Raw genomic sequence first — 25,410 nt, 5'->3', positions numbered from 1 at the left:
CTACTTAACATTTAATTAGCACCTTATAGAAGATAATAGCTAGCGTCTGATTGGGCAACATCTCTTCTAAAGCTCACTTCTAAAAACTCTAGTTTTAGTAAATTTACCCCTAGGAGTTTATAGCAAACTCCTTAATAACACTTTAAAAACAATATATACCGTTTTGCTGTATTAGTTGTTTTAAATCTGTAATAACTATTTTTAACCAGAAATTCTCAGTTTTAAACTGGGAATAAATTATGCAATTATTGACCAGATCCCCAGATTATTGGCGGACTATAATTGCATAGTGTATGATTGCAACCGATCAGTGATAATTATCGGACAGTCAGGCATGAAAAATCTTCCAAGAAAGACTGATCTGATCATTGGATGGCTGCATCAGGTAGTGAATGCAATGCTCCAGCCAACTGCCTGACATTTCCCCTATTCTTGAATAGAGGAACGGGGATATATCTGGGTTCCTTCCCCAGGGCCAGCACAGGGTATCCAGCCAGCTAGTTACGGTGCTGGCCATACACTGCAAAACATCTCACCATATATGGCCACAATATCTGCTGGTTTCAGGCAGTCTGATAAAATGTATGTCGGTCTGACAGACATTTTATCTGACAATGTATGCCTAGCATTACATATAATGTTATCTGTTTGCTTATAATATTTTTTTCAATAATTATTTAGAAAATTAAGTATTTTATTTGTAACTAAGCATTTGTAAGCGTGACTCATCTCTGGACTATTTTACATCCTGAGGTTTGCCAACGAATTAAAACATGGATTGTCCACGCAAACAATGCAGAAAAGGAAATGAGAATTGATAAATTTAATTGTGAATCTTCTCATTATTATTTCAGTGGACTGTAATAGTTTTCCATAACGCTTCCTGGATATTAACTTATATGAAGCCACAATGACAAAGGGATATTGTTCAAACATAAAACAAGCTGTAGGGGGAGCAGCGATTGCAAAGCACTATAGGTAAACGATTCATTTGGAAGGATGACCAGAATGCCTTAATAGAAATGAAGTGTCACATTTATTGTATTAGGCTCCTATGAATACTTTCATTTGCAATGCTGTGAGTCATTTTCTTAGCGTCCTTCTTCTTATCAGAATGTTCTCAATAAACTGGAAACTTGCTTTGTATATGACACAGAGATATACGCATATGAGTTCAAATGTAAAAGTTATACAAATCAGAAAATATATGACTATGGTGTTCCCATCATTTTGAAGTGTAAAACCAGAACACTATTGTGTCCTGAAGAGGTCCACGGCATAAACTCCATCCCGTACCTCCACCTAGGCCCCAAATAAGATAAACCTGTTACAGTATAAGGAACCTTCTCCCATTTGTCACATCATCAAGTTTAAATTACGGGAAAATAGGTGGAATTATGGGGATTGTCCTGGGAAAACGGGGGCACAGAGAAGTTCTACTTGTTACTGTTAACTCTCTGCAACAAATCCTTCATGCTGTAGGTGCTTCTACCCAAGGGCTTGTCACAAAGCTTGGTAATATGCATGCGGATATTATTCCTCCATCTCATGCTCCTGAGTGGTGCTGTGATGTGGATGAGCAGGTTACGCAGCCGATTTCTGTATTTGTAGTCCTCACAGCTCCTGTGACTGACTTTACCCCAAATTTATTCCTTTCAATGGATGTGATTAAACCTCAGTTTATTTGCCATCTCATTCCTGGGTGTTCCAAAGTTGCTGTTGCACCATTGAAGATTCGTTCTTTACCCTTATTATCTGAGCCGAGATACCAGGGTTTGCCGATCATGTATACTGGGTGTTCTCCTGTCTTCTGCATCTGTGCTGGGATGGTTCTATCATTTCAAATCCTTTTATTCAAGGGATTGATACCTGGCCGGACTAATGTTTTTGAATCATGTTATTCTGTGTAGTCGCTGTGTATTTGTTTATCCTGTTTCTGTATTATATCTAGGTCTGTAACACATTATCACTTTTCTTATGGAAGATACTTAATTTCAATTGCTGTGGGAGAGCTGGGGCTAGTCTAGCCTAGCTTAAAGTCATTTCAGTTGCTATTATCCTTTATTTGGGTTTTTAGATGTATATATATATATATATATATATATATTTAATTTAGATATGTTTTAGGTACCTTTGTTGCACATTTCCCATGAAATAAGAAGAGATTGGTTGCCTCATACCTTCTACTAAAGGAACACAAGTTGCCAATTGTTGTAATTGAAGGAGGTAGACCTTTGTGCAGTCAAATACTGCTGTAATCCCGTATGCTGTCAGTCTTGAAAAAGTCTCCGTTTGAATTTAGACAAAATGCATTGACATCACAGACAGCTCTCCTGTGCCCAACAGTACTATCTGGAGTACCTGGAGCGGCAAGCTCACTCATACTGCACCTTCCCCACCAAGTACCAATCACCCACTCTGGATTTCCCCCTCTGATACCACTGCAGCTGTCTCCTCTGGGGGTCTCACATTCTCTCACACACCCCCGTCCAGGTGGCCGCTATGGTGGTGGTGTTGTGGACCTTCCCCAGTACACATGAGAGTAGCTGTCATTTACCTCGACCCTGGCCCTCCCTCCAAATTCCTTGACAACTTTGCTTCCTGGCTTCCTCACTTTCTCTCCTCAGACCTTCCCTTCATTATCCTAGGTGACTTCAATATCTCAAACGATGTCCCTACAGAATCCACTGCCTCTGAACTCCTTACCCTTACATCTTCATTTCATCTCTCCCAATGGACCTCCTTATTACAAAGTGTAACATTGACGCTATCGACACAGTTACCTTATCCTCCCTACTGGACTCTCTTCTCACCCCTATTTTCTCTCTCTCCTGCCCTGAACAAGCTGCTTCCCTATACAATACCTCCCTTACTTCTGCTCTGGACTGTTTTGCTCTGGCGATCACTAATCACCTTTGCAGATCCACACCTTAACCCTGGCATTCCAAATGCACCAGATACTTGCAAAAGTGTTCATGATTCGCCAAGCGACAATGGAGGAAACCACAATCTATGGCTGACTTCCTTCATTTCAAATTTATGCTCTTATCCTACAGTGCTGCCCTTTCTCTCTCTAAACAGTCATATTTCAAGAAGCGCATCTCCTCTAAGTCCTCTAACCCCCAGCGTCTCTTCGCCACTTACAACTGCCTCCTCTGCTCACCCTCTCCTCGCCCCCCTAAACACTCTCTGCCCACCTATTTTACATATACAATTGAATCCATACGTCAGGGCATCATATCTCACCAAACCCCCAGCACTCCAAAGCTAAGTTCCCTGATCACTTCTCCCCATCTATATCACTACTTTGACATCCGGTCCTCCCCCCTTCCACCTCCCCCCTTGAACTTATCCCCTCCTGCCTCCTCTGCTACCTCTCTCCTTCTGCCTGTTGCAATCTTGCCCACCTCCTTATTCTCTTCCTCTCATTAGGCACTGTCCCTTCTGCATTCAAGCATTCCCTTGTCTCCCCCATTCTTAAAAAAACTGATCTTAATACTCTCTCCAATTACCAACCCATCTCTCTCCTCCCTTTTGCCTCCAAACTCCTTGAGCGTATTGTCTACAACCGCCTTACCAGCTTTCTTTCCTCCCACTGCCTACTTGACCCATTTCAATACAAAAACAAAAGAGAAGAGAAATCCTGGCGCCTATCTAACCATGCACTTGTGGGCAGAACCAATAAGTTTGCTGCAGCTATCTGTTGTTGATAGGGAATTGTCAACCATTCTTAGAAAGCTTTATTAAAATAGTAGAAATAACAGACAGCGCTGCAATCAATAGGATTCCCCACACAATACTTCCTTTTAAAAAATATATATTTATTAATACATAAGCAATATAAAAATAATGAAAAAAAAAAAAAAGAAAATTGCCCAATATCAAAAAAGAAAACACAATATGGAACGTGTCTTATAGAATTTAGAGCGGATATATATAATAGTCCAGTTATTCCAATAAATAAAATAATTTATAAAATATACTAAACAAAGACACCATTAATATGGTACCATCAATTGGATAGCTATATGCACCACACATGTATAAAATCATACACTTCGTTTCAGAGCAAGCATGTAAAATACAACCAATCAGCTCTGGCTGATCATACTAACATACAGAGCTGAAATCCACTTATTCAATGGGAAAATGTCCTTTCCATTGGATTTCAAATTGCAGGAAAAGATAAAGATATATTTGTTCCCTTCTATAAGTAACCAGCCGTTCGTTAATCGTTGTTTTGAAGAATATTGAAAACAGCTGTAATTTCCACTTCCTCAGAGGGTCAGCACAATGGATGATATCTCAATCCTTTTTTGTGTTATAGAAAAAAACATATAATTCAGCACTTAAATGGTTAACACACCACTGTGCAAGTATCCTTAATTGAATTATTCATATAATCAGCATATTTGAATACAGATATACAGTCCAGCAATTTGGAAGGATAGTGGATAATATCTTAATCCTTTTTATGGTTTAGAAAAGACATATAATCCAGCACTTGAATGGTTAACACACCACAGTGCAATTTCTCCAAAATTCAGTGGCTTAGATGATCAGCATATTTGGATGTAGACATACAGTCCAGCAATTAGAAGGATGGCGCACTCTGATATAAATCTCAAAGTTCAATCCTCTCAGTGATTTTATAACACATTCTGTGTAGTGATACTCACAAAGAGCTTTGGCAGAGCGGTTTGCACTATTCCTTCTCAGCCTCAGTGTGCTCTGGAGACTGAAAATGTCCTTGCTGCATGCAACATGTACCGTGGAGCATAAAAGTTCATAAGTAAGGTGTAACGCGTTTCCCCGCCTCTCTTGGAGTCTCAGCGGCTTCCTCAGACAGAATACTCCCCATATTTTGAGTGGGGCTTTTAAACCTCCTTAATCGCTTTGCAGTTTGCAGGATTCAATCCCGCTGTGCTGTTTCCCCTTAGTCGCGGATCACATTGCCGCTATTTCCGGTTCATGCGTTCCAGCTGACGTCACATGCGTTCCAGCTGCCATTTTAAGTCACTCATTATTTCGATCACATGTTCCAAAAGGTTTCCTTTGCGTTCCAGCGGCCATTAGTACATTAATAATTCATATCATATAGAATTTTATATATTCTCTATTCCTCTCATCAATTATAGTTAATTTCATATATACACCTTAACAGCCGTTCATATTTCTGATATATGTACTTTTCTTATTGTTTTAGAAAATAAGGCCGTTTCCTTTATGTTTTGACAACCTTTTACAGCCTTTTAAAATACATATGAATCGGTCAAAGTGCCTATTAATATTGCTATGGTGTCATATAACATACATAAAACCATCATCATATAGCCATAGATATACTCCATAAAAATTACTAATTAGTAATAAATAGATGAATATAGTTTTATATAATATAGACCAATCAAAAAGTCTACCCTTCTACCTTTTCAATGCATTTCTAAACATTGATCTCATTATGTTATAAAAAATATATATATATAAAATAAAAGACCTATCCAGTGCAAAAATTAGGAACTAGTAATAATCATAACATATTCCTATTCTCCACCCCCTAAACATTATTCAATTCGATTGAATCATGAAGACCTCCTGGACATAATGTTTTTAAACTATAAATCCAGAAGGCCTCTCTTCTACAGAGCCTATTGTATCTCTCCCCCCCTCTTTTGGTGATATTGACCTGTTCTATCACTTTTATCCTAATATTAGCCATATTGCCCTTCTGGCAGTCGGTCATATGTCTATACAGGAAATTTGTTTTAGAGTTCATGAGTACATTCCTCTTGTGTTCCATGAATCTCACATGTAATGGTCTGGTGGTGTGACCCACATATTGACAGCCGCACCCACAGTCCATCACATATATTACATAATCTGTTCTACAGTTCAAAAAGCTCCTAATATGAAAGACTTCCTTAGTTACAAAGGACATGAACTCCACTGTCTTCCTACATGAACATCTACAGGTAAAACACCCCATTTTTCCACATTGGTGGAACCCTATTGGTCTTTCTGGGCTCCACATATTGTTTTTCTTCTCACTATTCTCCTTTTTCCTTCTAAAAAAAACTTGGCGCAAGCTTCTGTTTTAAATTGTCCGACTTTCTAAAAATAACACTACTGTCTAAAAGTCCATTGCTAACCAAAACGTCATCCAATTGTAAGATATGAAAGTTTTTCCTTATTATTTTCTTAATCCTCTGTGCCTCTGCATTATATTGTGTCACAAACATAACCATTCTATCCTTCATTTTAGTGCTCCCACTAACTGGAATTTTATCTTAGTTCGTTAAAAGGGATAATCTATCTAATTTTTCTACTTGTGTCAGTGTTTGATCTAAAAGGTCAATTGGATACCCTTGATCTATAAATGAATCATACAGAAGTTTTGCTTGTTTATGGAAAGCTTCAATGGATGAACAGTTCCTCCTTATTCTGAGGAACTGTCCTTTGGGTATATTACGTTTCCAATTAATATGATGACTACTATTATAATTCAGATATCTATTCTGATCCACCTTTTTGATATACGTTTCCGTCATGATACGATCATTCACAACTGAAAGTGCAATCTCCAAAAATGTCATATGTGTGGCGTGTATAGTATTAATGAATTTTAAACCATAATTATTACAGTTAAAACTATCTACAAAATTAGTGGCTGAAACTAAATCCCCATCCCAAATAAAAAATAAATCATCGATGTATCGATCGTACAGGACAAGCGATAGAACAGGTCAATATCACCAAAAGAGGGGGGATAGATACAATAGGCTCTGTAGAAGAGAGGCTCTCTGGATTTATAGTTTAAAAACATTATGTCCAGGAGGTCTTAATGATTCAATCGAATTGAATAATGTTTAGGGGGTGGAGAATAGGAATATGTTATGATTATTACTAGTTCCTAATTTTTGCACTGGTTAGGTCTTTTATTTTATATATATATTTTTTTATAACATAATGAGATCAATGTTTAGAAATGCATTGAAAAGGTAGAAGGGTAGACTTTTTGATTGGTCTATATTATATAAAACTATATTCATCTATTTATTACTAATTAGTCATTTTTATGGAGTATATCTATGGCTATATGATGATAGTTTTATGTATGTTATATGACACCATAGCGATATTAATAGGCACTTTGACCGATTCATATGTATTTTAAAAGGCTCTAAACGGTTGTCAAAACATAAAGGAAACGGCCTTATTTTCTAAAAAAATAAGAAAAGTACATATATCAGAAATATGAACGGCTGTTAAGGTGTATATATGAAATGAACTATAATTGATGAGAGGAATAGAGAATATATAAAATTCTATATATGGAGTACTAATGTACTAATGGCCGCTGGAACGCAAAGGAAACCTTTTGGAACATGTGATCGAAATAATGAGTGACTTAAAATGGCTGCTGGAACGCATGTGACGTCAGCTGGAACGCATGAACCGGAAATAGCGGCAATGTGATCCGCGACTAAGGGGAAACAGCACAGCGGGATTGAATCCTGCAAACTGCAAAGCGATTAAGGAGGTTTAAAAGCCCCACTCAAAATATGGGGAGTATTCTGTCTGAGGAAGCCGCTGAGACTCCAAGAGAGGCGGGGAAACGCGTTACACCTTACTTATGAACTTTTATGCTCCACGGTACATGTTGCATGCAGCAAGGACATTTTCAGTCTCCAGAGCACACTGAGGCTGAGAAGGAATAGTACAAACCGCTCTGCCAAAGCTCTTTGTGAGTATCACTACACAGAATGTGTTATAAAATCACTGAGAGGATTGAACTTTGAGATTTATATCAGAGTGCGCCATCCTTCTAATTGCTGGACTGTATGTCTGCATCCAAATATGCTGATCATCTAAGCAACTGAATTTTGGAGAAATTGCACTGTGGTGTGTTAACCATTCAAGTGCTGGATTATATGTCTTTTCTAAACCATAAAAAGGATTAAGATATTATCCACTATCCTTCCAAATTGCTGGACTGTATATCTGTATTCAAATATGCTGATTATATGAATAATTGAATTAAGGATACTTGCCCAGTGGTGTATTAACCATTTAAGTGCTGAATTATATGTTTTTTTCTATAACACAAAAAAGGATTGAGATATCATTCATTGTGCTGACCCTCTGAGGAAGTGGAAATTACAGCTGTTTTCAATATTCTTCAAAACAACGATTAACGAACGGCTGGTTACTTATAGAAGGGAACAAATATATCTTTATCTTTTCCTGCAATTTGAAATCCAATGGAAAGGACATTTTCCCATTGAATAAGTGGATTTCAGCTCTGTATATTAGTATGATCAGCCAGAGCTGATTGGTTGTATTTTACATGCTTGCTCTGAAACGAAGTGTATGATTTTATACATGTGTGGTGCATATAGCTATCCAATTGATGGTACCACATTGATGGTGTCTTTGTTTAGTATATTTTATAAATTATTTTATTTATAGGAATAAGTGGAATATTATATATATCCGCTCTAAATTCTATAAGACACGTTCCATATTGTGTTTTCTTTTTTGATATTGGCCAATTTTTTTATTATTTTTTTTATTATTATTATTATTATTATTATTTTTATATTGCTCATGTATTACTAAATATATATTTTTTAAAAGGAAGTATTGTGTGGGGAATCCTATTGATTGCAGCGCTGTCTGTTATTTCTACTATTTTATTGACCCATTTCAGTCTGGCTTCCGTTCTCTCCACTCCACTGAAACTGCCCTGACAAAAGTAAGCAATGACCTTCTTGCTGCCAATTCCAAGAGCCACTACTCTCTGCTCATTCTCCTTGACCACCCTCCCCTCATGCTAATCATTTACTCCCTTGGTCTACGTGACACTGGCCTCTTCTCGCTGTCCTCCTACCTCTCTGACTGTTCCTTCTCTGTTTCCTCACGTCTTCTCTCCCTCCCCAGTTCCACAAACGGTAGGTGTTCCACAAGGTTCTGTTTTTGGACCTCTCCTATTCTCTCTATACATTAGCTCTTTGGCCTCCAATATCATCTCTATGCTGAGGATACTCAAATCTACCTTTCCTCCCCCGACCTCTCCCCCTCTATCCACACTAGTATCTCCAACTATCTTTTTGCTATCTCTTCCTGGATGTCCCAACGCTTCTTAAACTTAACATGTCTAAAGCTGCATACACACGGGATGATCTGTTCAGCGATCGATATCGCTGAACGATCTCCCTTGAATTTCCTGGTGTGTTGGATGAACGATATAGTTCATCCACAGACAAAAGATATCACCAACGATGAACGACCAATGATCGCAAACCCCTATGGAAAATTAACAATATTGTACAGGTTGGCCTGCATGCATGGCAGACCAACGATATCGTTATCGTCCATTCGGGAACGTGCATCGATGGTCGTTCATTGGTCGTTGGCTGCATAAAAATGAACGATATGAACTATTTAACGATCAATGATATCGTTATTGTTCATATCGTTCATTGAAATCGGACCGTGTGTGTGCAGCTTAAGACTGAGCTGATCATCTTCCAACCCTCCCACTTAACCTCACTTCCCACAATTTAATTATCTACTAACGGCACAACTATCTCCTCAAGCCCCCAAGTGCGTTGTCTTGGAGTTATCCTTGACTACTCCCTCTCTCTATTATGAGCAGGGCCCACTCCCCTCATGTGCTTCTCCTTCCTCACTCATACGATCATCTCCATCTAACTCCCCACAAGTGCACCTAACATTTGGTTGCTGACGCCTTGCTGCTTATTTGAGTGGTATGATTGCTGCTAATGCAGCAATGTTTATAAACCTGGTCTTAGTCCTACATTGTTTTGTACTGTAAGTCGCTGTTTTCTTGTTTGCTCATTTATTTATGTACTTCGTAAGACGCTGCAGGACCCTTGTGCGCCATATGAATAAAGGATGATAATAATAATAAACCGAGCATCTTTCAACCTACATAGATAAGATGAAAGTAATGTGATGGATACACAGTAATTGGACATCTATTATTAATCCAAGTTTCTTCCTTTTGAGCATTAATCATACTACATTTTGGGATGCTGTCATAATCCCGACCACTGGGATTCTGACGTTCAAAATACCGGCGCTGGCATCCCAAAGGCAAGTATTGGGGTTATGGGGTGGATTAGGGGTTAGGCTCACCAACTACATCTGCACCACCTCTTTGGTCTGTCTGCCCCTTAAATCCACTCAGTCTTTGCACCTCTTTCAGTGACACTAAACCTGTTAGTTGCGTCCACGCTAATGGGTACAGGTTTCAGCTTGCACTGAATAATCCTCTTGCACCCTTTACTCTTCCAGGCTAGCAGTTGCCATGTTGAGAGTTGTAGTGTTGTTTGTAGTGTAATTTATTTACTGTATTGTAGTGTTTTACCATGTACTGTGTTGCTGTTTGCCCTTTGTACGGCGCTGCAGACCACATGTCGTGACATATAGATAAAGGTTAGTAGTAATAATAATAATATTAATAATAATAATTGGACAATCTAAGATATTCATAATGTATCTATTGTGGATATTTCAATCTAATTCATTCTAGCAATAATAACGAGCAAAGTTGAATCATTTTTACTGCACATCCTTTCTGATAATAAATGTGGACAATTTTGCTGATATCAATTTGAAAATCACAAATAGCAACAAAAAGAACAGGCAAGCAATCTATGCATAGCTCTAAATTAAATTTGCATCATTTCTATTCTTTGACACTTCTCACTCACTATTGTTTTATACTATTTAGCTGATTTTAATTATAAGTATTTTATTTTATAATTGCCATGAATAAAAGTTACGTTTTATGTCTATTCATTCACCGCACGAAGGCAATAGTTTCTTGTCTATGGGGTGATTCAGCTTAGGATGGAATTGCAAAGCTGCACCCCCTGCTGCATTTGCTACCCCAGCACTGCAACCGAGATCGCAGGCTGGGATCACCATCGCGACCATTGGTTGCGATGGTGGACGGCGTCAGGCTGCCAGTCACCTGAGTAAGGCTGAGCTGACTCAGACTGGCCGGCTTGTGAGGCCAGCAAACTGCGTCCGTGGTCGCAGTCCGATAATCGGGAATCTGCATTCAGCATTGCACATACATGCAATGCTGAATCAGACTCTATGATCACAAATCAGAATTTAGTACATTTTGTCCTGGAATGTGAAATGCTACCGTAATGATGACTATTCTCACTATTCTCAAGCCTGTGAAAATCTCCTAAACTTACATTTATTAATTCTCTGTAGCTGATAAATCTGATTGCAGGAGGAATAAAAGAATCTGCAAATAAGAATGAGGTGGATTTAAGAGATCAGCCCCAAACCCCCTTTGCTGTCTGTGCCCTGTCCATAGCAGTTGTGTAAGCAGCTAAGGCTAAGTACACACATGGGGATAAATTTACTAAGCATCGGTTATACTGTCAGTTCAAAAACAACAGGCTTCAACAGCGGTTTAGTGGCTAAAGTAATAGTAAAGCCCATCAGTTTTTAAACCTCTATCCTACCACAAACACGCTGATAAAAGGCAGAAAGTCCGGTGTAAATGTGTGCAGGTTTCAAGCACTGTAACGATCAATAGGATCTATACAGGCTTTGATGTTAAAAAATTTGAAAAAAAACAGGAAGATATAAAAAAATAATAATGGCGTGGGGGTCGCTGCCATAATGATAACCAGCTCAAGACCCCAAGCCTCTACAGATCCCATTGATCTGTGCAGTGCTTTCTGCAAACTCCCCTGTTAGAGGTAGTCATTTACTGTATTTGGCTGGGTTTGGCAGTGTTTTTTTACAGCGGGTTCTAAACCCGCATTTTAGTAAATCCAGAGATTACTGATAGAGATATGATGTTCAATTATGCTCTAAAGTCGGTATTTACGGCAGACTCTCATCGGATTTGCCTTTAGTAAATCGGCAGATGGCAAAACCTCCGGAATACCCACAACCAACGCTTAGCGCATATACCCCATATTATTAGATTTAGTGGTCCTTTAACTGCTGGCAATGCAAAGTACTTATTTGCCCCTATTTTGAAATTTACTGCTGTGTCAGATTTTAGCTTATCGTGCACCATGATTCCAAATATCAAAATAAACAGGATTTTACTATACTCACTTATCACTGGTGCAATGTATTGAATACTTATTTCTTTAATCTTGTTAGGCAGTGCTGTACAGACATATGTAATCAATCATAACATGGAGTGTGTCAACAATCTTTTTCTGCAAGGGTAACATTTTGAGAATGCTAATATTTGGCCCTCTGCTTTGGGTTCCAGCTTCATGGTGCTTTCATTTGCAGTGCTCCAGATAATAAAACAACACAGGATCAAAAAACTTTCAGATGTCATATCCAGTTTAAGTCAAAGAATCAATAACTTCAGCCAGCAAGGAAGATCTGTAGCCTGCAGAAACTGTACCATTATAATACGTTCCCATTAATAAATACTGTATTGTTTCCCTCTGAGCTACCTATGCAGAAAATAAACTCAATGTGACATTAGCTTATTATGGTTGTATTTACATTTTATCTTTGCTGAACTAATGCATACATTTCATACTATGGGGCCTATTTAATACTGTAATATTACTTTTACTAAAACAAAGTTAAAATCAGGGAAATGTGATCTGGTCAAAGTTACTAAAAATAAATTGTGAAAAAATACCAGGGGAAGCCCTGTGATAATAACGCCATCTGGAGATGGCGTTATCCAGATTTTCACCCGGTTCTCGAACTCCTGCTGTGCTCCAAGGGCCATTTCACACCCGGCACGGTCACCGTGTTACAGCCAGGAATATCCACTGACAAGGACAGCTGCCATGCCGTGTCCGTGCCGTCACTGCAAGTCAGTGAAGCACAATGTTTCCTTTCACAAACACCGGCTTTTCAGAGCTTGTAGCCGCCCACAACTCCATCTGCTGCTGCTGCACGTGCCTACTACATTAAGATAACCACAACATTAAAAAAAGGTTGAAAGCTGTTACATGTGAAAGGAACTGATTGCCGGCAAAAAACGTCCGGCTTTGGACAGGTTTTTGTCGGCCGGTTAAAACTGGCAGGTGTGAAATAGCCCTAACAGGCAGAGCAGAGCCGGGAACCAGTCCCAGTGATCAGCTGTGTGGACTAAACCACAAGTTGATCATTGCAAAAAAAAACCACTTACCTGCATCCAGGGTGCTCGGTGATGTCCTCTGGGGCTCCGGTCAGCTGGTCTCCCGGCTACTGTACTGTGGCCCTGGTCAGCTGCTGCATAGAACAGCTGATCAGGGTCACAGTGCGGATGGGAGACCAGCTGACCGGAGCCCTGGAGGACATCACTGTGCACCGATCACCCGAGGTAAGTGACAGTATGGGGAAGAGCGACCGCGGGGGGAAGGGGGATTGCTGGGGGTGTCACGGGGGGTATGTTGTAGCCTGTCGTTCTCACTGTATTGTTTGCAATCTGCATTTCAAATGCGGATTGTAGTAAATAGTCAGCCTAAAGGCCTGAGGTCTTCAGAAGATTATTACCATGACATCTCTCACTGTTGCCTCATTCCTTCTCTATTTTACCAGGCAGCACAGAGTTTGTTTCCATACACACAACAACAGGTTCTTTGCTTATTAAGTTTGGTCAAGATTACTGATGTCTCAATGTTTGGGGTAAAAGGGTAAATAAAGCCATGTATTACTGTACTGTATTACAATAATAATGCAGTGTCAGAGTATGGCCTCCTGTGCAAATGATTATGTATCCGAGTTTGTAATAACTTCAGCATCATGCCCCCGACACTCCCATAACTAGACCATAAGATGAACCATCTCTGTGTGTTCCCTTAGCCACCTCCCACTCACCCGCAGTTCAGACGCCTTTTGATGTACTCGATTAATCTAATAAATAGCGGAGATGACGTATGATGCGAACGGCCAGGGGGCGTTTTTACAAAATAGCGAGCGCATATTTAGTTCGCTCGCCCAGACATAGAGGCGTCAACAGACCGCAAAGAGCGAGCGCTCTATTTAAATATCCGGGCCCCTTTTTCTGAACGAGCGAGCGCAAATAGCGTCCGGCTCTGAATCGGGCCCTGAGTTTATTATTAAGTCACAGACTACTAATCCAATATGGAAGACAAGAGTGTGACCACGTTTATGTGTAATAGAAGGAATAACTTGTGTGAGGCCTACAGAATTCATTGTGCACAGGAGGTCTGACCAAGTAGTGAGAGTTTATCTTTAACCTATGCATTGAAATCCCCAAGGATGAGATATCTTTGATGACTTAGAAGTAGGTTAGCAACAGGGTATGGGGGTGGCGGTGTCTGGGGGTTCAGCCTGTACTGTGATCGGAGCCTGTGTAATGCGCAGGGAGAGCATTACACAGGCTCCGGTCACAGCATAGGCTGAACACAGCCTGCTCAGCTCAGTGCATGATCCGGGGGGTGTGTCAGTGACAGGCTGAGGAGGGAGAGAGCACAGCCGGCTCCTGCACCCTGTTGCTGCTGCAGGACTGACCGGAGAGTAGACTGTCAACCGTGCACAGTGGTGCTGTCTGTGCGCTACTGACACTGTGCAGGGAGACGTTACAGGCTCAGTCATACACCGCTGCTATACTGCCTCTGCACAGAGGGGAGGGGGGGTGGCTCCTGCTGCCCTCGGGCAGAGGAAGAGGGGAACAAGGAAAATGGCTGGGGAAGAGGAGAGCAGGGAGATGGCTGGGGGAGTAGGGAGCAGGGAGATGGCTGGGGGAGTGGGGAGCAGGGAGATGGCTGAGGGAGTGGGGAGCAGGGAGATGGCTGGGGGCAGGGGCGGATTGGCCATAGAAGTAATCTGGAAGATTCCCGGTGGGCCGATGCTCCTGTGGGGCCGCCTGTCGGCCAGCCAGGTGATTTTTTTTTTTTACATAACAGGCAGCTGCAGCAGGGGCCGGACCGCGGTAAGTGACAGCCAAGCAGTCAGCCATACAGTGTGAGGGACAGGCAGATATCAATCAGCCGGCGGGTCTGAGGGTCCGGGCTGACTGATGAGGTCGGCGGGAGGCGGAGCTAAGGGGACCGGACAGTGCTGGATTGAGAGGCTGGCTGACTGACAAGACGGTGGCAGATGGAGCTGAGAGGGGCCGGTTACCTGTAAACTCAGGGGCAAAAGGAAAGGTACTAGAGGAAGTACCAGTGACCAGATCTGACAGAGCGGCCCGCTGGCACTGATGATCGCGGCTGCAACCTGCTTCTCATTCACAGGCAGATGTCTGCCTGTGAGTAAAAAGCAGTTCAGGGCTGGGATCATCAGCGCCAGCGGGTCGCTCTGTCATCCTATGATCATAGATCCAGGTAGGGGTTGTTGCGTGCTCCCCTCCCCCACTCTCGCAGCAGGGGACTTTAGTCTTCTCTCCTGCCTATCACAGCTTCCTTTCCTGCCTCCTCTACATGTTGTCCTGCCCCCAGGTCTCCTGCAGCTCCTCCCTTCTCCTCCTCCCCCTGACTGGGCTAGACAGAGACATTCAGGAGTTGAAGTTGATTAGCTGGGCCTCTGCTCCTACCCTCCATGATGTGTGCATCTACCTCCCCCCTGAATGCCTCTTCCATCTACAGTATATCAGCTGTATCACTGCCCCTCCCCCTTCTATGCATCAGCCCCCTTTGATTCTTGCCCCCTCTGTGACTCTGCACCCTTTGCCATCTGTACATCTGTTATCATCTTTTTGTCCCTCTGCCCCTCCATCATGTGTGCCTCTACCCCTTTCCCCATCTGTACCTTTGCTGCCTCCTTATGTGTGCTTATGCCACTCCCACCCTCTCCATGTCTGGTGGCTGTCATCAGAAGTGGTGCTGACCAGCAGAAGCAAGACCGTGTACAGCGCCAGAATTCATCTAAATGATGGCAGGTAAGCACAATTTTCCTGTAATAATGGTAATTTTATATTTCTATTTTATGGTTGTGCATATATATATATATATATATGCAATACATTCTGGGGCCTGGATGCGGTGGGCAAGCCTATGGGTTTCTATTCACGATCCCCCCGAGGGAGGGATCCAAGCACATCCCTTCCATCTCCTCCTGCGGCGCGTGCTAGAGGGACTTCTGGGTCATAGACCCCGAAGTTCCTCGCTCAGAAAGGACAGTCCTTACTGAGAGAGCTGTCCTTTGCATTTCTCTTCATGTATACCAGCGTAGTTAATGCTGGCATGCATGCAAAGAGTGGCGGAATGCATTGCGTGCAAATTGAGATGGTCATGCATCTCGCCCATAATGATGTACTAACCCTGCCTACTTTGTTGTTGGTTCTGCCTACAGTTAATTTGGTGCCGCCCACGTGAGGCCACTTACAGAAATTTTTCCAGGGTCACTTTTAGTTCCCAATCCGCCCCTGGCTGGGGGAGTGGGGAGCAGGGAGATGGCTGGGGGGGTGGGGAGCAGGGAGATGGCTGCTTTTGCCCCTGCACAAAGGGGAGGATGGCTTCTGCTCTAGGACAGGAATGGGGTTTGCAGGGAGATGGCTGGGGAAGGGGGAGCAGTGAGATGGCTGCTGGTGCTAAAACACATAGTGAATACATAAACATATATAAAGTAATAATCAATGTGGCAACAAAAAAAACCTGTGAAGGGGAGGCGTTGGGACCAGAAAGAGGAGGTGCCAATACAGGAAAGAGGAGGAATCATAATTAATCATTAAATCCCCTCCCCCTAATAGAACAGTCTACATCCGCCCCTGACTCTTCCAGGCAGACTTGAGGTAAATAATGCCTTTCTTTTGCATGTTCACCTAGAATGTTCACCCAAATTGTCAATTTATATAAGTACTAATTCAACACATCAACCTGTAAACTATACTTATTTGCAATCAATAATAACATTACCCTACCCTCCAACATTACCTCTTCCATCAGGTACAAAATGCTTTGATCTCGGACTTCCCACCTAATGTATAATTGCAGCCACCTGTGCTGAACTAGGTAATTGATGAGACAAGTGTTTCACACAGGTGGCTGCAATCATACATTAAGAAGGAAGTCCAGGAGCAGAGCATTGTGTACCTAATGGAACGGGTCATTTTGGAGGGTCTGCATTAATTAGTATAAACCAATGGTTCTCAAACTCGGTCCTCAGGACCCCACACAGGTCACAATTTCCAGGTCACCCAGAAGGTGCACAGATGTATTCATTACTCACTGACACATTTTAAAAGATTCACCGGTGGAGCTAATTATTTCATTTGTGAGGAGACCTGGAAAACATGTACTATTTGGAGTCCTGGACACCGAGTTTGAGAACCTGAGGTATAAACACATACACTAATTAAAATGAATGCTTATATAACTATACCACGATAAACTTTGCAAACTACAACATGCTTTCCTTTATCATTGTCATAGCCCTGTATAAACCGAGAAACAGAATTATTTTATGTTTGGAAAGTGATGGATGGAATGATCTTAGTAAGTACTTAGCACAACCGTTTGTGAGACTATGGACCAAGCTGAGAACGCACATCCTGTGCTACGCCCACTTGGACCTCCCCAAAGATAATTTGCACAACTAAAAAGTTATACCTCATACAGTATATTTTATATGTGTTAATTTACTTATTGTGTACTTATTACATTGATATATACTTTTATTCTATCAAGCCATATTCTAAACACGTGTCATTAATTTAGAAATCCTTAGTGCTGTTTTTCTTATATACTATATTGTTTCAGATTAGTAATTTTTCACATAGATCATCACTTTTTGTTACTTGCTAGTGCACTCCATGCTAAGACCGACCTCTGTGTTTGTGTCACAGGTATCTATGTATTAAACATCAGAGAAAACGAGAGATAATGTAACCAGGATTGCAGAGGTATAAGTACCCCTGGAAACCTTCTTCTGTTACATTCCTCTCAGCATGCCGATAACAGAAGAAAATGAATGAAAAAATGTTTGTTTTCAATTAAAGAAAACATTTTGCAATCGTTTTGATATATACTTTTTCTTATAAATTATTTTTACTCGTTCTGCTCCAGGTCTGCGCTGGTAAGGCAGTATCACTTTTTTTTAACTTTAAACATTAGCTTTCATTATTAATTAATTAATGATGATGATGACTGGAATATGTAGTATGATGCTGCATCAAGCTTATATCATATCTAAAGCTGGCCACACACATAGCGATATTTTACCCGATCTGGCCGATTCCGACACATTGTAACGACAGATCGTGTAAAATATGGCCAAATTGAGAGTAAATCGTGAGTCCCCACTCACGATCACGATGCGATGCGTGTCCCCGCTGGTCGCACATCGCATCGTCATATCTGCCGTGCAGTAGGGCAGATCTGACAATCTAGGAGACGATGCACTGTGAAAGTCTGGATGCAGGAGAGATCGTATGAAGATTGGACACCAAATCGTGTGGACATCGTGTGCAGAGCTGCCGGGGAGAGTTTCAAGGTAAATCATACACATCGGCTCATCGTGTGCAGACCGCTATGTTTGTGGGCAGCATTAGTGTGTACACACTGTTACTTTAGCTTTTGTGCTGCACAGAAACATGCAACTCGGAATACATAGGTAAGAACAGAATTCTGCAGCCAGATTTTGACACAAAAGTCTGTTCTGCTCTGAATGAGGCCCATAATGTGATTAAGTCTTCAGCACATGACATACCACAACTCTACATTTCGTTAAAACATACTACTCTTTTTATTCCTAAGGAAACAATAATGTAGTGTTGCACACACACAAACACGCTGTCTATAACATGTTGCCATGGCTCTTAGAAATTCTTTGCAAGCTTCAATTTAGAAACTATTTTGCTAAACGCTTCCACTCATTAGAATTACACAGTAATGTAAGTTGTAACATTGTCAATGTATTTATCTAAAAGGGGGTGACATCAACCCTGTCCTAATGCGATTGAGTGTTACCTGGCTTTTGCTGTGCACTGAGACACGGCATGTATACAGTATATCAGTTATTAGAAGTTAAGTGAAAGTGAAACAGACAGAGTCTGCTTTAGAGGTGAAAGTAAAGATGCTTATTTGCACACTTGCGATTCCACATTTGTATTTTCAATTGCATGCGTCTTAAAATACATGCACCCTTCAATGTAAATGTGTCCAGAGACGCAAAGCTTATGTGCCATAGCTAATGTGTTTTAAGTTAGTAATAACTACAAATAAAACACATCTCAAAGGAACGTGCTTAGCTAATCTCTGCATGCTCTTACTGTATGCCAGTGGCTCATCTACAAAGGGAGTAGGGTTCGCAGTGTACACGGGCCCATTAGTCAGAGAGGGCCCCACACACCCTGCACCCAGAACAAACACCCTTTGCTGTGCGGTTACTGCTCCCCATTACCCTTTGCCTGCAATTCTTTCTGAAAGATGTCACCAACAGAGGAGATAGCAAGACTTGCTCAATCTTTCAGAATACATCGCTGCACTGATGCGCTGCTGGCAAAAGATCTTGGGAGGAAGGGAGTTCCCTCTGCACTAGGGGTGGGGAGAGGGCACTGCACACAGACCCCTCCTCCTCTTAAATCATCCCTGTGTACTGCATTTTCATGTTTCATGTAACCTGCTATTCCAATAGAACAAGCCATGTACACATGTACAGTGAATCTCTAGCTGTTCTCCTGTTTCCTGTTGGCGTAATAGGTTTACCATTTAGCATTGTGTACAGTAGGTACTGGATATTGTATAAACATGCTCATGGTCAGAGGAAACAGTGTAAATGAGATGTACAAGACATATACAGATGTAGACCATTTATTCTCAGGTGTCATGGCATTGTGCAGGAGACACAGGATACATACCGGTTTCCTAGTGGGTGTTACTTGCACAGACTGATAAAATTCAGGCTGGACCCGGCTGCTTCGCTTGACCTTTCTTTTTCTCAGGTTGGAGGAAGAATCTTGGTCACTCTGCTGGACCTCAGCTAGAGGCTTTGTCTCTTCAACACGAGCTCGGGTGTACCTTCTCAGGTGACGAGGGCTTGGCCTAAATCCCTAGAAAAAAGGAAGTCTTGTTTACATTGCTTGTAAAGGGAAAAATGCAGGGTGAATAAACGTATGCACACCCAGAGTAAAGGTATGCAAATACCAATGTCTTTTAGAGGAAACATTTATGGCTACTGTTTACAATAACTGGTTGTATACCTTTACCTTCAAACATGTTTCTCATCCTGTTATTTATCAATATACTGCAGCCCTTGTAGCATATAGGTGTAAATATGAGTGAATATAAATTCATCATTATTTCCTAATTACATATTTGGCTGTACATTCTCAACCCATTATAACTTAAATAGTAACACCAATTGTATAATACATACAGAGCAAGGAAAATGTGATGCAAGTGATGGACTGTAAACTTTATGAGGGCATGTGAGATAATGTAGAAATGTGCAAAGCAATAAACAACAGGTTCTCAAACTCGGTCCTCAAGACCCCAAACATTGCATGATGTCCAAGTCTCCTCACAGAACCACAAGTGAAATAATAATTTCCATCTCTGGATCTTTTAAAATGTGTCAGTGAGTAATGACTACACCTGTGCACCTTCTGGGTGACCTGGAAAACGTGACCTGTGTGGGGTTCTGAGGACCGAGTTTAAGAACCACTGCAATAAACCATACAACACAGTTCAAACCTATACATGTAAAGCAAGTAGATACCAGCTGAGCTGTTAATGAATGGAGATATAATATAAATAAATAAAACATTAGTGATACAGTTGCAATGCATTTTATAAGACAGTGAAACACTTCTAAGTAATTAATCAATAATGAGAATACATTTTATTTATTGTTATTTTTTTAAATCAATAAAGAGATAGCAGGGTAATGAAAATAAGCTTCCGTTTCAGGCAATAAATATTTCTCATTTAAATGTATAGTGGTATTTTTTATTTTTCTCTACAAAAAAAAGCAACAAGCCCTAAGGTTGTCATATGAAAAATAGGGGGAGATGTATTATAGTGGCACTTATTATGGCAAAACAGAAAGCAATAACGCAGAGAAGTATTAACATATCCAGCCGCCGGAGTGGGGGAGAGAAAACTCATCAGCCTAGTGTTATGGAACTGCGTCTTACTTCCAGGCGGTCCTAACTGCGCATGCACGAGATCTCACAAATATCGCAAGATCTCCAGGATGCAACAGCAGGTAATTGTGAGCTGCTGCATGCAGTCATAATCTATAAAAAAAAACACCATGAAAAGCAAATAACAAAAATCTAATTATAATTATTTTTATTAATCTCTTTATTTATTAAAGGTAGATAGATATCAGGTAAACAAAAAAAAAAAAAAAAAGAATGACATACAGCCATAAAAAAGATGATACAAAACATCAAACTACCTTGTTTTCATGAGGGTATCAGAAATTAACAAATAAATAAAACCAGGTTTAATAGAGTGAAAAATAAATAAACAGTTCTGATAATACAAAATCAAGGTCAAACCCTAAACAGTTATTTTTATATACTTATGCCGGTATCATCAAACGTTATTCCCAATATATTCTAAGTGATGAGAGAAACAACACACTGTCATTAGGTAATCATTCGAAATTATATATTTGGATGTGTTTTTGCTTAAAAAAAAAATAATAATAATTATTATCTGTCAAATTATTATGGTGGATAAATTCACAGTTGTGTCACAACAATAAAAACTAAGAATAATACAGGTTGAGTCTCCCATATCCAAAATGCTTGGGACCAGGGGTATTTTGGATATCGGAATATTCCATATTTTGGAATAATTGCATATTATAATGAAATGTCTTGGAAATGGGACCCAAATATACACACAGATTGCATTTATGTGTTATATACACCTTATACACACAGCCTGCAGGTCATTTTAGACAATATTTTTTATAATTTTGTGCATCAAAAAAAGTTTGTGTACATACATTAAATTAATTTATGTTTCATATACACCTTATACACACAGCCTGAAGGTTATTTTATACAATCTTTTTAATAATTTGTGCCTTAGACAAAGTTTATGTACATTAAACCATCAAAAATCAAAGGTTTCATTATCTCAGTCATGCTGAAAATATTCCGTATTTCGGAATATTCCGTATTTCGGAATATTTGGATATTGGAGACTCAACCTGTACCTCTATTCCGGAATAAGACAGAAAGACAGTGGGCCTGATTCAGACCCGGTCACTAAGATGCATACTTTCGCTGCTGCCGTTGTTATGCATTGTGCACATGCGTATGAAACGCAGTGCACATGCGTACGCAATTCAGTGCGCATGCGCATACCTTAGCAAAAGCTCACAATGCGTTCACTCACTGCGCATAGACAGCCCAGCAGAGTGAGTGACAGGGGAAGCCGTTTGTAGGTGGTAACAGGGGCTGGCCATTAAAAACGGGGGAGTGGAGGTGCAAACGCAGGAGTGCCTGAGCGTGTCAACGGTATTTTAGAGGTGTGCATAATTATAAGACAGCATCATAGAACACATCACCTGGCTTGCATTTACACTGAAGTGCTCACAGTGCTTGCAGCAGGGTATGGTCAACCTCAAGCGCTACGATAGCATCCGATGTACTGATGGTTGCATACACTTCCTGGATGTAACGTGTACAAGGGGGCGTATTAAAACAGGCTGGTGGTTGTCTGCATACACTATGTGATCGCTCTCTAAGAATTACTGGGCGTGCTAATGCATTGCAGTGCAGTAGCACTGCCTACACAACTTGCATACACATCGTGCGAGCGATCGCATCTAGCGAGCGGCTCTGAATCAGGCCCTGTGTTCCTTTCTTTATAAAATGTGTGTGATACTTTGTACTTGTATGGCAGCTACAGTGCATCTGGAAAGTATTCACAGCGCTTCACTTTTTGTTATGTTACAGCCTTATTCCAAAATGGAATAAATTAATTTTTGTCCTCAAAATTCTACACACAATACCACATAATGACAACGTGTAAAAAGTTTTTTCAAGATTTTTGCAAATTTAATTTAAAAAAAAACTAAGAAATCGCATGTACATAAGTATTCACAGCCTTTGCCATAAAGCTCAAAATTGAGCTCGGTGCATCCTGTTTCCACTGATCATCCTTGAGATTTTCCTACAGCTTAATTGGAGTCTACCTGTGGTAAATTCAGTTGTTTGGACATGATTTTGAAAGGCATACACCTGTCTATATAAGGTCCCACACTTGAAAGTGCATGTCAGAGCACAAACCAAGCATGAAGTCCAAGGAATTGTCTGTAGACCTCCGAGACAGCATTGTCTCGAGGCACAAATCTGGGGAAGTGTACAGAAAAATATCTGCTCCTTTAAAAGGTCCCAATGAGCACAGTGGCCTCCATCATCCATAAATGGAAGACGTTCAGAACCACCAGGACTCTTCCTAGAGTTGGCCGGCCATCTAAACTGAGCGACTGTGGGAGAAGGGCCCTAGTCAGGGAGGTGACCAAGAACCCGATGGTCACTCTGTCAGAGCTACAGCATTCCTCTGTGGAAAGAGGAGAACCTTCCAGAAAGACAACCATCTCTACAGCAATCCACCAAAGAGGCCTGTATTGTAGAGTGGCTAGACGGAAGCCACTCCTTAGTAAAAAGCACATGGCAGCCCGTCTGGAATTTGCCAAAATGCACCTGAAGGACTCTCAGACCATGAGAAACAAAATTATCTGGTCTGATGAAACAAAGATTGAACTCTTTGGTGTCAATGCCAGGCATTATGTTTGGAGGAAACCAGGCACCGCTCATCACCAGGCCAATACCATCCCTACAGTGAAGCATGGTAGTGGCAGCATCATGCTGTGGGGATGTTTTTCAGCGGCAGGAACTGGGAGACTAGTCAGGATAGAGGTAAAGATGAATGCAGCAATGTACAGAGACATCCTGGATGAAAACCTGCTCCAGAGCGCTCTTGACCTCAGACTGGGGCGACGATTCATCTTTCAGCAGGACAACGACCCTAAGCACACAGCCAAGATATCAAAGGAGTGGCTTCAGGATAACTCTGTGAATATCCTTGAGTGGCCCAGCCAGAGCCCAGACTTGAATCCAATTGAACATCTCTGGAGAGATCTGAAAATGGCTGCGCACCGACGCTTCCCATCCAACCTGATGGAGCTTGAGAGGTGCTGCAAAGACGAATGAGCGAAACTGCCCAAAGATAGGTGTGCCAAGCTTGTGGCATCATATTCAAACAGACTTGAGGCTGTAATTGCTGCCAAAGGGGCATCAACCAGTGGTGTCACAAGGGGGGTGCGGGCTGCACCCGGGTGTCACCCACCGAGGGGTGACACCAAGATGCAGACTGACACTACCCCACAGTGACAGGAGCCGGGTGCTGTACTGTAGTATTAAGTGCAGCACCCGGCTCCTGACACTGTGAGGGAGCCGACACTGCAACACAATGCAGTAAGCACCCCCTGCACCCCCTCCCAGTAATATTAAAAAACGGGACGAGAGGGATCGGGCCGCGAGGCCACACCCCATCCCGCGAGGCCACGTCCATTTGCACAAGGCCACGCCCCCTCTTCGGGGGGCGCGGCCGCGCTACGCACACAACGTCCCTCCCAGCACCGGGTGACACCGCAGGGAGGGACGCCACTGCATCAACAAAGTATTGAGCAAAGGCTGTGAATACTTATGTACATGTGATTTTTTTTTTTTTTTTATTAACCTTGCAAAAAACTTTTTATACGTTGTCATTATGGGGTATTATGTGTAGAATTTTGAGGACAATGATAAATTTACTCCATTTTGGAATAAGGCTGTAACATAACAAAATGTGGAAAAAGTGAAGCGCTGTGAATACTTTCCGGATGCACTGTATAAAATAATTTCTAACAAAAATGAACCGATGTTGTCATGTAATAATCATGATATCAACTTTTCCCTTTTATTGACACTATAATTCACAAGGTCAAATCTTCAGTAAGGCAAAAAGCCAAGCACTATAGTCAGCAAGCAAATGAAGTCTGCATTGGAGCAAAATATCTAAATCCCAGTCTGGCATCTAGTTTCCGTTTGTTTGGCAATAAATAATGGAGAGTTACGGAGCTTGCCAAAAGTGCACATGTAGGGGAAAAATATGCACGTTCCAATCAAAGAGAAATACTGAGCAGTAGGAAAATTGTGTACTTGCAGGCTCCATGTTGAGTTGACGTCATCAAATACAGACTGTATTGTAGCTGAGGAAGCCAAAATATAACTAAGTCTAGAGATTCACAGTGTATATAAAGTATATATGTAATATACAGCTTGTACATTTTTTAGATCAGTTACTGTTTTCAATAATGGAAGCCTTCAATGGTATGCAGATTAACAGAAATAGTAACAACATTTGTTTATTTATTTAAAATTTCTTATATAGTTCTTACACATTATGCAGTGCTTTAGTGAGAAAATTTGAAGGGCGCCAGTGGAGCATCGGCTGCGGACGGTCAGGGGCTGTGCAT

General features: G+C 41.1%; 1 protein-coding gene across 1 annotated transcript in view; it reads right to left on the bottom strand.

Moving 5' to 3' along the window:
* The window catches only part of DST (dystonin), a 637,844-nt gene that overhangs the window by 579,715 nt on the left and 32,719 nt on the right, over window positions 1-25,410 (bottom strand). Inside the window, exon 3 of the mRNA XM_088455927.1 lies at window positions 19,784-19,975. Coding sequence (XP_088312053.1) covers window positions 19,784-19,975 — 192 coding nt within the window. The remainder of the gene's footprint in view (window positions 1-19,783; window positions 19,976-25,410) is intronic.

The sequence above is a fragment of the Taudactylus pleione genome, unplaced genomic scaffold (genome assembly GCF_031769625.1).
Source record: "Taudactylus pleione unplaced genomic scaffold, aTauple2 ptg000678l, whole genome shotgun sequence".
Classification (NCBI taxonomy): domain Eukaryota; kingdom Metazoa; phylum Chordata; class Amphibia; order Anura; family Myobatrachidae; genus Taudactylus; species Taudactylus pleione.
Note: the sequence above shows the minus strand (reverse complement) of the source record. Positions and strands in the feature narration are given on the sequence as shown.